This window comes from Astatotilapia calliptera, chromosome 5 (assembly GCF_964374335.1).
Source record: "Astatotilapia calliptera chromosome 5, fAstCal68.1, whole genome shotgun sequence".
Classification (NCBI taxonomy): Eukaryota; Metazoa; Chordata; class Actinopteri; order Cichliformes; family Cichlidae; genus Astatotilapia; species Astatotilapia calliptera.
This window is the reverse complement of record NC_137426.1, coordinates 24957697-24970880: the sequence shown is the minus strand read 5'-3', so window position 1 is coordinate 24970880 and position 13184 is coordinate 24957697. Positions and strand designations below refer to the sequence as shown.

Genomic DNA, 13184 nt, shown 5'->3' with positions numbered 1-13184 from the left:
GGGTAATTACGTTTTCACACAGGGTTTGGACAACCTTTTTCCTTTGAAATTATCATTCAAAACTGTATTTTGTATGTACTCGGGTAATCTTTGTCTAATACAATATATATATATATGGTCTGAATAGTGTACGTATAAACATGAAATACTTTTCACAGCAGTGTAGATGAAGGAACAACTAGCAGCAGTCTTTTAAAGCTGCATTGTTCAGTGGTTAATAACTGAGTGGTCAGGTCACCCATCACTGATAGCTCCTGGTATCCTCCCGAGCTCTACCTCACACAGACCCAATAATGACAGCCTTAGTATTTGAGGTTTGTGATTATCTTTAATTTGCCAAAGGACTTGCATGCTTATATTTTGAAGTAAACATAACAACATCCGGTCTGGGCTCCAAGCTGGAGAATGACTACTGCGCATGCTCTAGTTTACAGCTGTTCACAGCACTCAATTTTCTTCAGTCTGCTTTAATTTGAGATTTTTTCTTTATTATCACAAGTGGCAAAATTAGATCTCGCAGCTATTTTTTTTGTTGTTCTTTTTTGTGTTGTTTTATATTACTGTAATCATTGTGTTTTATCCGTTTTTGGCAAAAAAAAAACTGCAACATTGAGTTGTGGTGTTTGTCTATTTGCTTATGCTCATTTTTAAGAATAAAAATTAAATGAAATCTTTGTCAATATAAACCTATCTTTTCGCCATTTTAAAACCTCTATTTTGGGGGGCGGAGGTTCACTTCCGTTTCCCCTGCGTCACGAAGACCCGTAAGTGACACTACTTGGAGGTAGACAGTGATTGCATTGATACCTTGTGTGCGGATCTCTGAACGGTGAATGACAGAGGCTGCTTATTGTAACCCAGACTGACCCAGTGAAAAGACCAAGTTTCCATCCTTCCTTCCAATATGAGCTGTCTTTCTGCGTTTGCATACCGCGCAGTGAGCTTACAAAGTGCGCAGATGGTCTGGTCTCGGTAGCTAACGCTAGCTCTGCAAAGCTGCTATCAGTGGTCCGCTCCAGCTGTACCGTTCACACCACAGACACACGCTTTCATTTGCTAAGGTAACTAACAAATTCTCTTCAATTCAGTTCATAACTGGTTACTGCATTTGTGTGTGTGTGTGTGTGTGTGTACTGTTAAGCTACTAAGCTTAGAAACCAGTTGGTGCTGCAGAATCATGGGTGAGTGAAAGAGCTGAGGTTACTTTGCTAAAGCATCTACGTGAAAACAGAAAGACGCAAAAGCTCTTTGCTCATTCCCCTTTAACTATACTTGTTCATATTTATGTTTGACAGTTATAATTCGTGATGATAAAGCTGATATATTTTGCCTCTTTTGTTTTTTCACCCCAGAGTCCGCATCATGAATCTCTTTCGTCTGGTGTGCCGCCACAAGACAGCGCTGGTCATTGGCACAGTTTGCAGCTTTGCTGTAGTTCTGGTCTTCTTAGCAAAATGCACATCAGAAACCCTAAAACAGGGTCACCCCGATCCTCCTGGCAGAGCCCCCCAAGCCATCGGTTTTCAGTCCCGCCCAGCGCAACAGAATCCTCCCTCCGCATCCAAAGACTTGTCAGCATTTCTCGTGGTCCTCATCACAACAGGACCGAAGTACACGGAGCGACGTAGTATTATCCGCAGCACCTGGCTTGCCAAGCGGGACTCTGATGTTCTGGCCATGTTTGTAGTAGGAACACAGGGCCTTTCCAGTGAGGACCTTCAGAATCTTAACACGGAGCAAGGGCGGCACAAGGACTTACTCTTACTGCCCGACCTGCGAGACTCTTACGAGAACCTGACCCTCAAACTGCTGCACATGTACACCTGGCTGGACCAGAACGTGCAGTTCACGTTTGTCCTGAAAGCAGATGACGACACATTCGCTCGCTTGGACCTCCTCAAAGAGGAGCTGAAGGGGAAGGAGCCCAACCGGTTGTACTGGGGCTTCTTCTCGGGCAGAGGCCGGGTGAAATCGGCGGGGAAGTGGCGCGAAAGCTCGTGGGAGCTGTGCGATTACTACCTCCCCTACGCGCTGGGCGGCGGCTACGTGCTCTCGGCCGATCTGGTGCATTATGTGCGTCTTAATGCAAGATACTTCAAGACGTGGCAGAGCGAGGACGTGTCGTTGGGTGCGTGGCTGGCACCGGTAGACATCCGGCGGACACATGACCCACGCTTTGACACAGAGTACAAATCACGTGGCTGCAACAACAAATACCTGGTGACGCATAAGCAGAGCTTGGAGGACATGTTGGAAAAACATCAGACTCTGCAGCGCGATGGCAAGCTCTGCAAGGAGGAAGTCAAGCTGCGTCTGTCCTACGTGTATGACTGGAGTGTGCCACCCTCACAGTGCTGCCAAAGAAAGGATGGGATCCCGTAATCATTGTTTTCTAAAAGGCTGAAGTTCGCTTTATATCTATAGTCATGTCGTCAAAGTCAGTAATGTTATCGGATTTTTCCTTTCCACCAAGTCTCCATTGTTAGACCGTTTAAAGTCACCTAACTGATACAAGACACACAAATTGTAGCATTTGTGAAAACACAAAAAGGGTGCAATTCACTGTTTTTTGATTTTATTTTTGTTTGCTCATGTTAAAGCAGCTTTAGGAGCTCTAAACCTACAATTAGTTTCATTTCCCTTTTGTGTGGGTTTGACATGTTATAGCTGTGGTTGTGAGGGTTTGGATGGAGAAAAAGCCATGAACGAAGAGATTCACATTTTCACAAATCAAAAGCTGTGTTTCAAACACTCTTTTGGGGGCTCCACACATTAATACTCACTTTTATGTGGTTATAGAGCTAAAATCACCCATTTAAATCAGAGCGACAGCTTGAAGTACGATGTCGGGTATCAGTTTTACGGCTTGGCGTGAACCGTCAAGAGATATTGCTCCTCGAGTATTTTAACAGAAGCCATCTTCAATCCTGCTTCGTTGTTGAGCCCCTTCGGTTTTACTGTAAGTGCTTAACCTTATCACCTTCTGCCTACTTCTTTTCAGTGTCTGTATGTTCTCTTAACCTGTTGGACCTTTTTCTACATATATGAGATATGCTTTAAAGTTATTACAGTATAGTAGCTAGTACAAGAAAAACCCAGACAGGAGATCGTTACCCTTCTGTTGATTCTGTTGATGTCTACCTTTTTTCTTTTATTTTATTCTGCGGCAAACATGACACACTGGTATTGAGTTTGGACGGGCTTGCAGTGGGTGTGGTCGCTGCTCATGGATACAGTTTGTATTTAAAATATGTTTGAGAAAATTTGCAAAAGTCGTAGATTGACTTTTTGTTTACGATCGATGGCGCTCAAGGTTTTGCGTGTCTCAGAGAAAATGGGCGAACATGTGGGATTCGGCAGGACTTCTTTTTTTTCCTCATGTTGGAACCTGTTTGAGAATTCCGTTATGGTACTTACATTTCTGATAGAGCACTAAAGTCCAGGCGTGGATATTTTACTGTACAGAGGCATAAATCTGAATGTTTTGTTTGCAACACAACACGGATGCGGGAGTCGACTACCGGCTGGCACTGAGTCACTTTTTTTAAGCATGAAGACTTGTTTTAATTTCTCTCAATCGTTATTTATCCGTTGTCTGTTTTCTCTGATGTTAGCCTCCCGAACGGAAACCCACCTTTGTGATGTCAGTGGCTGTTTCCCAAAACTTGTGAAATCTGTACAGCAGCTTTGATCAAAGGGGTAAGATACATTGGAGCGCTTAAAAATGAAGACTGCTGCACAAAGGGCAACATTTAAGCTCTTTTTTTTTTTTTTTTTTTTTATGACTGCTGTTACATTGTTGTGAATAATGACTCTTTCTCAGTGTTGTCAGTAGCAGATTTTAATTCAATGCAATTCAAGTGTTTGTCACTTTTTTTTATATATATATAAATATGTAAATGGTCAGCTGCCCCTGGATGTTTTATTAAAAAAAGAAATAAATTATTCTTGTCATGTAAATCTTTTACATCAGTTGTTTAAAGGGGCAAATTACAGCCAAATGCATTCATAATGGAGAACTCTACAAAAGGCCGGTCCTGCTAAGATTTAAGAATATAATGCTGCTTTATTAATACTGAAAAACTGATGTGCCAACACGCCACGGCCCTCTCTCTTGCTACTAAAGTTGATCTGTTGTTTATAGAGACACGGGACCTCTGGGAAGGTCGTGTGGCAGCAGCATATAGGACACATGTCCAGGATGCTCAGTTAAATTGGGATCTGGGGATTTTGGAGCCTGGGGCAACATCTTGGGCTTTTTGTTGTCGTCCTTCAACTGGTCCTTAGAAGTTCTTATACTGTGGCGGGCCTCGTCATCTCGCCATCCTGCTGTGTCAGCGTGTGCCAAGCAAAGAGACTGTGTGCTCAGTCTGCAACAATGCAAAGTTCGGTGGTGGTATATGTCAGAGTAACCTGAGCCGCATGTAACCACATGAAGTCTGCCCAAGGTAAGCAAAAGGCTGCATTTGCATCATAACAAAAGGATCAATGTGGCTGTGGTCCTTTACCTGGTAGCAGTGGTTCTATTGGCTGAAATCTTTACCCATGGCATTCATTTTAAAAGATTTTTTTCCCCGCTCAAATGTAAAATGTAGCAAAATTGATTTTTTTTTTTTTCTCCCCACTGTGAAGCTTGGAGGAGCCTTTTTGCAACTCATAACTACTGTAGTTTATATGAGTCGGCACACTTGAACACTTCTGAAATACAAACAGTTCTCATTCAAGGATCGTGTTCCTTTCAATTTACAGTATCAACAAGAATCTGTCTGGACTTCACGTTAACGGTATGTGCAGATTTTCTCGAATCGTCACAGGGAAGGATTTGCGATGTGCTTCAGTGTTTGTCTCACACGAATAAATTCTGGCACATTCTTCAGACCTTCGCTCCTCTTCTTCTCCTCCAGCTCGTACTGCAAGACAGATATGTGTTGTTGGATGTCCTCTCTAACGATTCAATTTTAGTTGGCATGCAAATATTCAAAAAGTATACGCATTATTGTAGAATTCCCTGCATCTTTTTAAAAAAAATCTGAGTACTTACAAATTGCATTCTCTGCTGCCGTATACGTAGCTTCACCTCCAAGTCAGAGGGAGGGTGGAGAGCCAGCTCCTGGTTTTTCTTCTGTCTCTGTTTTTGTTCGAGGACACACAGCAGCTCTGGCTTTTTTCTTGGCAGTACACCTCTGAGGGCACAATAAAAAAAAAAAAACTGATAGAAGACGTGTCTCTAGATTAAGACAAACAAGAAGACCATAACATTGAATTCCTGATGTGGTTCTTATGAGTAAGTGCAGAAAGGTTACCATTAATGCAACAAATCCTTTGTTTTGTGTAGGTATATACAGTAGATGGGTGTCTATAGTTAATAAAACTTTTATTTTCTTCTACCTGCTCCTTTTCACGCATGGTTGCAATGTTATATCAAGGGAAAGCATGGTTTGTGTGTATGAAAGGACAAAACTGTTGAAACTATTGAACCAAGTGTGAAATAAAGATATAAATGAAAGTTTAATAGAAATCTTGTTTAAGCACCACAAATGTCGTTGATTGTGTTACATTGATTATTTTGTTCTTTCTCAGACTTGAGAGCGAGAACACTCAGTGCTCAGTGCTGATCCCTCAGCAGGGGTCAAATGGGCATTTAACTTTTGACTTGATCCACATTAAACGCCACCTAAGCATACTGCTAATCCACGGCTGCCACAACTCCAGCCAGCGGGAAAAAGGTTAAATAAGAGGATTCTCCAACGGACAAATCTTTGAACACTAATAAAATACTGCAACTCAGAGTGTTTTTAGTAAAGGTACTATAACATGAAGAACAATTCAGTGCAGAACTCTCAAGTAGACAATGCGGAGTAACATTTGTGAACAGCGCCTGCTACCTGTGTCAGTGTTTTCTCACCGTCTGTGGCAGAATAGCAGCTCTTGATGGAGAGCTCTGTGTTGGTGGGAAGCCAGGACGGGATTTGGCAGCTTTCTGGGTTTAATGAGGTCACTGTCCTCCTGTTGTTGATTTTCAGTCACCTGGTGAGATGGGACCATCCAGCACTGACGTCTGCCTGATACACATGATAACAAGCCAGTGCAATTTATTCAGTGTACACAATACTACAGCCTATGTTTACAGCAAGATATTCATGAAGTAAACTAAAACTAGTTTCTATCACGTGAAGTGAAGCTCGTTTGTTTCTTTAGATTCACTCAAACTCCATGAGCTTCACTTTCATCAAACTTTAATCTTACCTCTTTTATTGTGGATGCCCATTTTATGTGGTACCTGAATGAAAACCAGGGGTAATTATGTGAATTATGAAGTTCAACACAAACAAAACAAAATGTAAAAATGTGCATATGAGCATATTTAAACATTTGATAAAATAAAGTCAGACTGGTTATTAAATATTCTTAAATCACCAAAAAGGTAAATAGATTTCTCTAGTGTGAATCAATTGAAGCCTAAATTTAGGATGATTATTATTATGCAATCTAAACTGTAAAATCTAGTTGCGTGACACCTTTTTTAGCTAAGAATGCAAAAGCTCGACACCCTTCCTGTTAAAGGGAAAACAACCCCCCCAAAAACTCTTAAATACATATAAATTGTATAATATGGCATTTAAATATAAACATAATTGATAGATTCACTATTTAATTTCAAACACGTAAATAAATAAAAAAATTAAAAGAAAAAAACATTATGATGCCATGACTAACTTTATATATCACAAAATTTACATGATCAAAAAGGAGTAGGATGAAGTTCACACTTCTTTGATCCTACGCCGCTTAACTGTAGAATAATTTACAAACCAGTGTTCATCAGGCAGCAGACATGTATAACTGATAAATAATAAATTTTAATTTCAAATCCTGAACCTGAACTCGAGTTCGATTCAGTTGAATTCAATTTTCTTCACATAGGGCCGACTGACAACAACAGTCGCCTCCAGGCACTTTCTATTGTAAAGTAATGACCCTACAAAGATGTTGCCAAATTTAAATGATCACGTTTAGCTACATGAACTATGCAGCTGCCAAATGAATTATGAAGAAGTAAAGAAGTAACTGGTTAGTATTGATGCTTGCTTCTGCCAAATAAAGAAACATAATTTTCCATCCATTAGTGAAAATCTTAACTATCTAAATTTTTTGAGTTAGGTTTCTCAAAATTTAAGTAAGTCGATTTAATAAATTGAAATTTTGTGAATTTTGTGACTCCTAACTCAAAATAAGAAAAACTAATAGATATAATTATTTTATATCTCTATATATTTTATTTATTTATTTATTTGGCAGAAATATGCTTCCATACACCAGGGTGGTAACTCACATGCACTTACTTTTGATAGATATCTTTATCTATAATCCAAATAATTAATTCAGTTGTTCCTTATATGGTTTTCCATTTAATAAGAACTCACTAATCAAAAGCGATCAATGAAACCGCCTTACCTGGGTGGTCGGGTGGAGAAGCATTGATGAACAGATGCAAAGGAGAGACTGCTGAGCTGTGTTCCTCAGAGACGAATGCACCGGAGGAGGAGGACGGCTTTGTTTTTGAGAGCGGGGTGCCCCGTGCTCTGCAGCCGGAGCGCAGATGATCAAACAGGTGCCACGCTATCAAATCTCATTAACTGTCTTATGACTCTTTGTTTCCTTCAGGGGAGAAACTTCTGTTGTCTCAGAGCAGCAGCATATGCAGGGATTAGGGCAATTCATTATAGCAATAATGAAAAAACACTGCCAGCAAAATAAAGATGGCTTTTTGTGTCTTTTGCTCTGTTATTACACACAGTGATGGGAATATTCAACGCTCACATTAAATTGTTAAACCTATGAGTCTATAATGCATTTTTCTTTGTTGTTAAGGTGCATACTTTTACCCTACCCTCATTAAATATATTATTAAATATATAAGCATAAGACATTTAATTAAAGTAAAAAACAGGCTAATCTAAGACTGACACAATGAGCCAGTGAGTGTAGAAATGTAGGGATTACCCATCTGTGCAACACAAGTGTGTTTTTATAGGTGTCTATATGTTGTCACCGTGACAACATTTCTGTCTTTTCCATGTCTAGGATATTCAAACATCACCGAGTCTGGACTCATGGTTTTCTCATCAGTAAAGCCACACATTATGTGCTTCAGAGGCTGACTTGCACCTCTAATTCTCAACTAAGAATGTTTTTTAATGTTTTGTGTTATGTATTTTACATATATACATAATTTTTTATTTTTGTTCAGGTTTTCACATCATGTGTTAAGCACTGTGATGCCACTCTGCCTAAATCTGACTGAAGCTTTCTTGTAATTGATTTATTTGACGGGGGCAAATGATGTCAGCTCACTGTAGTGTGGGTGGAAGCTCACTTTAATCCTCATCCTTCCCTCTGCTGCTGCATAAGGTGCGTCCAGGTTTACAGCTGCAGCAAAGTCAGCCTTTTTCTCCAGCTTGTTCATTGTGCCTCGACATTCCACCCATATTATTTCCCTACAGGGAGCAGTGTGCTGGCCACAAGAAACAACCAATAAAAACCTGCCTTGTGCTGTGCTATAATAATTTATTACCTCTCTGTAGAAGCACAAGGTTAGAGCTTATCATGTTTACAAATATCTCTCAGCTTTGTTGCCTTGGTTGTGCTGCATTAAGAAGAGTTTATGAGAAAGTTTGTAGAATATTATTTAAGTGATTTTATCCCTACATCAAAGAACTAGAGAGGTACTCGGTAAGCACATGAAATTTTAATATTAGACAAAGGTCACCCAAGTAAATACAAAATACAGGACCCAAACTCTCACCAGGCCACAGAATATTTTTCTAGAGTCTTGGGGATCCTCAAGACCTTTGTTCTTACATGGTTGATATTTTTGCACAGTGTCGTTCTTACTGTTGAATCATGAACTCTGACCTTGAATCATGAACCCTGTAGTTCTTCAATGTTGTTCTGGATTATTTTATGACTTTCTGCACAAGGTGTTGATGTGATGTGGTCTTGGAGTAATTTTAATAGACCAGCCACATTTCATATTGCAACACAGCTCTCAGCATGGTTTGGTGGAGTTTCAAAGCCTTAGAAATTGATTGTCCAGATTGACTGTCAATGACTTTGTTTTCAAAGTCCTTGAAAGTTTCATCTTTTCTTGAGATCAGGGCATGATGTGAATCTGTTTAACTGATTTATTGATTCAGCAGGTTTGCCAATAATCAGGCCTGTGTGTGGCTTGTGAAACTGAACTCACCTTTCCAAAACATATGGGTAATCACAGTTAATTCACAATTTAACAATGGTGAGCAATTACTTTTTCACATAGGGTCAGCTTTGGATAGGGGTTTTCCCTTAAAAAATGAAATCATAATTTAAAAGCTCAATTTGAAAGTAGTTGCAGTGTTGTAGATGTTTCTCTTTGCATTACAGATATCAATCAAGAAATTCAATTGGGGATATCTAAATCTAATTTTAAGAAGTCGAACTTGATGGGTGAGTGAAATTGTAATTTTTCATTTCGTATTTTGAAAAATATAAATCCGATTTCCACAAGTAAAAACTTCTAGTTACATCCTAATTGATTACAAGTTTAAAGGGGCGTTTAAAACTGTAAATTTGAGCTCTTAATCAAATATGCCAGTAGGTGGCACTAACGCTAACTGAACAGCAACAGTGTGAAGCGTAGAAGAAGATTTTAAGTCAGGGAAACGGAAATGTCAGCCGAGTGACTGCATAATATCTCTACTTTAAAATTTAGGATGGAATGCTAGTTTAGAGGAACAAACCGTCATATAACATCGTCAAAGAGAAAGCTGCGAATATGACAAATGGTAGGTTTTCCGTGTTTTCCAACTCGCTAGAACTTGTCGACAACAAGCGGGACATGAAGTTAAGCTACTTCTTGGAATTGAGGCTAGTTGAGGCTAGGCTAGTTGTAGACGTGGCCCTGGGCAGCACTGCCACTCTGTTAGCACCAAAACAAACTCGTCACATATTACAGTGCTATAGTACTTGTCTTTCTATTAAATAACAGTACTGTCACAAAGCCTGCTGTGTTTAGTATGAACCTCTTCCTAGCTTCTATTTTTTTGTAAGGTTACACGTATCTATGCTATCAGGCTTTGACTTGTGTGTGGCTGTGGCTAATGCTACAAAAAAAATTCAGGATAGCCAGGTAGACAACAAGCAGCAACAGCACAGTTTGGTCAAAGGAAAAACATTCACTGTTAGGCAAAATATACATGTATGCTTCACCACTGGCATAAATATTTGTCTCAATGGTAACTACAGAGAGGAAATCAGACGGTGACATCCATAGTTTTGTTTTGCATACTATATTAATATGACGCTTGGAGTTAGTGGTTGATCAATGTCAATATTTGCTTCCTTATAAAGCAAACCTCTTTGGAGGCTGTGCTGCATTTAAGAGTGTATTTGGTTGTATCTGAACAGAAGTGAGTGATTGTTACTCTGTGCTCTTAGATTCTCTAATATAATAAGTGCATGCAATGCCACTTTTCCCTTTCCATAGTTTATTCATTCGATGGCATCCTTGTCTTCGGGCTGCTTTTTATCTGCACTTGTGCATACCTCAAAAAGGTGCCTCGCCTCAACAACTGGCTGCTGTCAGAGAAAAAAGGAGTGTGGGGTGTGTTCTACAAAGGTAAGTATGATGTAGTATGATTCAGACACAATGACTTCCCCCTTTTCTTTTTTATATGCTTAATATTAGCAGCCTGCTGCTTTCTTTTTTGTCTTGCACTCTTGTACATATATTATTTAAATTAAACAATGACAACACGCAAGGTTGGTTGATAATAAATAGATCACAAATACTGGTCCCTCTCTCTCAGAACTCCTCATCTTCTTACTATAATGATCATAGTGTATGTATGCATGTCCTCCTAGTAGCATCAATCAATCTGGATGAAATATACTACATAAACTGTCTAGGGTTACAGGATTATTAATATTTATATAGGTTTTGGGATTTATTTAACTCTTAAATCCTTCCAAATTATTGATTAAACTACATATTACGTATTACACTGCATATTAAAAATTATATGTAGTGGCTGATCTCAAAACAAATGGCAACATTACATCTTTGTTACAATGTATGATGTTGTTTGTATATGCATTTTTGTTAAACTAGTTTTAGTGGTGTGGCACATTGGAATATTGTCATACATATCTGTTAATAAGTATATCTCAAAGAATTACATTAATAGTGCATGCAATTGATTACTTTGTCTTATACAATGAATGTGTAGCTTATAAAGAACAACAATGAAAAATGTGTTTTTATTACTTATATGTTTGATATTAATGTACAGCCATTTTTGCCTTCTCACTATATACAGAGATATAATGGAGATTAAAAAAAAAAAGAATAATAACAAATTCGTACATGAACACACAAGCGCTGCAAATAGGACAAAAACTGCCTGTAGTTTAGGGTTTTGTTAGTAAAGGTAATAACAGTTCAGCTGTTTGGCATTTACAGTTTTATTATGTCATTATAAACAAAGGGAAATAAATGCAAGGCCAGCTTTATTGTACTATTTGACTGGAAGAACTTTTCCAGTTTGATGTAATACCTTCATTTCTCATGCACTTATATTGTCAGATTAAGCAAAAATGACTGAATTTCCAGATAATGTAGTATGTCACAATATCCACTGATATTTCAGCTCAAGATCTGACTTTATGTCTGATGCTTTCTTGTTGTTTTAACTCATCTTATCTCGTTCTCAGCTGCAGTAATTGGGACAAGGCTTCACATCGCTGTGGCAGTATCTTGCCTGGCCATGGCCTTCTACATTGTCTTCTTAAAATGATGGTGAGGCTAGATGGGAAAGGACAAACTTTTCAGAGAGGGGATGGACTCATCTCTGCGGTCACGTTTTAATCCTTGTTGTTGGGACACCTTTTGGATTCTATGACTGATGAACCCCCGCTGGACCTTTGGACCCATGTGAAAGTGAAGTCAGTGCTGCCCCCTTCTGATGACTGGGTACACAGCTTCTACCTTAATATTATGTATGCACTACAGATGTGAAGTACTCCACAGTTATTTCAGTGGAGGGAGAGTGCTGGGTCACATGGTAACATTCTGTTGTTGGGTAGTACTGTCTGACGTCTCCATCCACCCCACGTAATAATTAATACTGAAGGATGCAGAAGATTGAAGGGCTGTGTGTGCATTATACCTTACACCTGTATACAACTTAAAAATAGCCTACCTGTGTATATTTGGAAATAAACATAACGCTAGTTATTTGCTAGAGGTTACATGTGATCAAAGTGAAAATGATCAACTCTGCTCATGCCCAGCAACTCTTTTTTTGTTTTTGTTTGTTTGTTTCTTCTGTCAGTGGTGGAGGGAAAGATAAAAGCTAATATATAAAAATGTCCATGTGTACACTTTTATTTACTTTTTTGGATCTCCCATGTTAACATTTTTTAGGTTAGAAAAATACAGATTTTAAATAAGTGTATGTTGTATATACTTTGTTATCAAAATGTATACTGGAAAACATGTTTTAAATGTCACACATTAGACTGTAATTAAAATTCTGTCAAAACTCTGGAGAAACGAGTAGTACCTGCAACAGATGAGGCATATCTCAAAATTTTGCAAAAATGTGTTTGCCGTGTCTTGCTTGAAGACTTACAAGCAATGCCAAATAGGGATGGTGCTTCTCATGCCATTTTAAATGTATACTGCTGTTACGACTTCATTTCTGTCACATTATTTCTATTCTCAAAAGAAGAGATTGTTTTGGGAGGGAATGCAATGCAATTTTAAGTAAAATGTTGATCATACAATTTCTATGTATTGTTGTCTTTAAAAAAAGTTTATCTGCACGGATTAGCCACTTTATTAAATATGCCTGTTCAAATGTTAAATGTACATATCTAGTTGGCCAATCTCATGGCAACAGTTTAATGCATTGAAGCATGTCAAAGTGAACTGCTGAAGTTCAAACCCGCCATCTGAGTGAGAAGAAGTAGCATGTTGCCAAATGGGTTGGTCTGAGTATTTCATAAACTTCTGATCTGCTAGGATTTTCCTCATGTTTCAGACTATTCTCTCTAAACGGTCTAAAGAATAACCAGTGAGTGGCAGTTCTCTGGGTGAACATGAATTGTTGATACCAGAGGTCAGAGGAGAATTACCAGACTGG

At 38.8% G+C, this 13184-nt stretch overlaps 3 protein-coding genes across 3 annotated transcripts; 2 read left to right on the top strand and 1 right to left on the bottom strand.

The window, feature by feature from the left end:
• The first annotated feature begins 764 nt into the window (after nt 1-764).
• On the top strand, nt 765-2520 carry b3galt6 (UDP-Gal:betaGal beta 1,3-galactosyltransferase polypeptide 6). Its single transcript, XM_026166435.2, has 2 exons — nt 765-1061; nt 1353-2520. The coding sequence occupies exon 2, from the start codon at nt 1363-1365 to the stop codon at nt 2380-2382; it is 1020 nt and encodes a 339-aa protein (XP_026022220.2). The 5' UTR covers nt 765-1061; nt 1353-1362; the 3' UTR covers nt 2383-2520.
• A 2153-nt stretch (nt 2521-4673) lies between these two features.
• On the bottom strand, nt 4674-7579 carry LOC113021721 (protein FAM107B). The gene is made up of 5 exons (XM_026166433.2): nt 7456-7579; nt 6247-6280; nt 5906-6062; nt 5042-5183; nt 4674-4910 (listed from the first exon to the last, which is right to left on the bottom strand). The coding sequence occupies exons 1-5, from the start codon at nt 7477-7479 to the stop codon at nt 4809-4811; spliced, it is 459 nt and encodes a 152-aa protein (XP_026022218.1). The 5' UTR covers nt 7480-7579; the 3' UTR covers nt 4674-4808.
• A 2102-nt stretch (nt 7580-9681) lies between these two features.
• tmem167b (transmembrane protein 167B) lies at nt 9682-12822 on the top strand. Its single transcript, XM_026168382.2, has 3 exons — nt 9682-9824; nt 10526-10657; nt 11752-12822. The coding sequence occupies exons 1-3, from the start codon at nt 9815-9817 to the stop codon at nt 11832-11834; spliced, it is 225 nt and encodes a 74-aa protein (XP_026024167.1). The 5' UTR covers nt 9682-9814; the 3' UTR covers nt 11835-12822.
• The last annotated feature ends 362 nt before the right edge of the window (nt 12823-13184 follow it).

Excerpts from the sequence above, each read along its gene's own strand:
- tmem167b (XM_026168382.2), top strand. Across the intron at positions 10,658-11,751 it reads GTGGGGTGTGTTCTACAAAG|CTGCAGTAATTGGGACAAGG; the intron begins GTAAGTATGATG and ends TCTCGTTCTCAG.
- LOC113021721 (XM_026166433.2), bottom strand. The coding sequence starts at position 7,479 with ATGCTTCTCCACCCGACCACCCAG. Across the intron at positions 5,184-5,905 it reads CTGCTATTCTGCCACAGACG|AGGTGTACTGCCAAGAAAAA; the intron begins GTGAGAAAACAC and ends TTGTGCCCTCAG. Across the intron at positions 4,911-5,041 it reads GGCAGCAGAGAATGCAATTT|TACGAGCTGGAGGAGAAGAA; the intron begins GTAAGTACTCAG and ends TCTGTCTTGCAG.
- b3galt6 (XM_026166435.2), top strand. The coding sequence starts at position 1,363 with ATGAATCTCTTTCGTCTGGTGTGCCGCCACAAGACAGCGCTGGTCATT.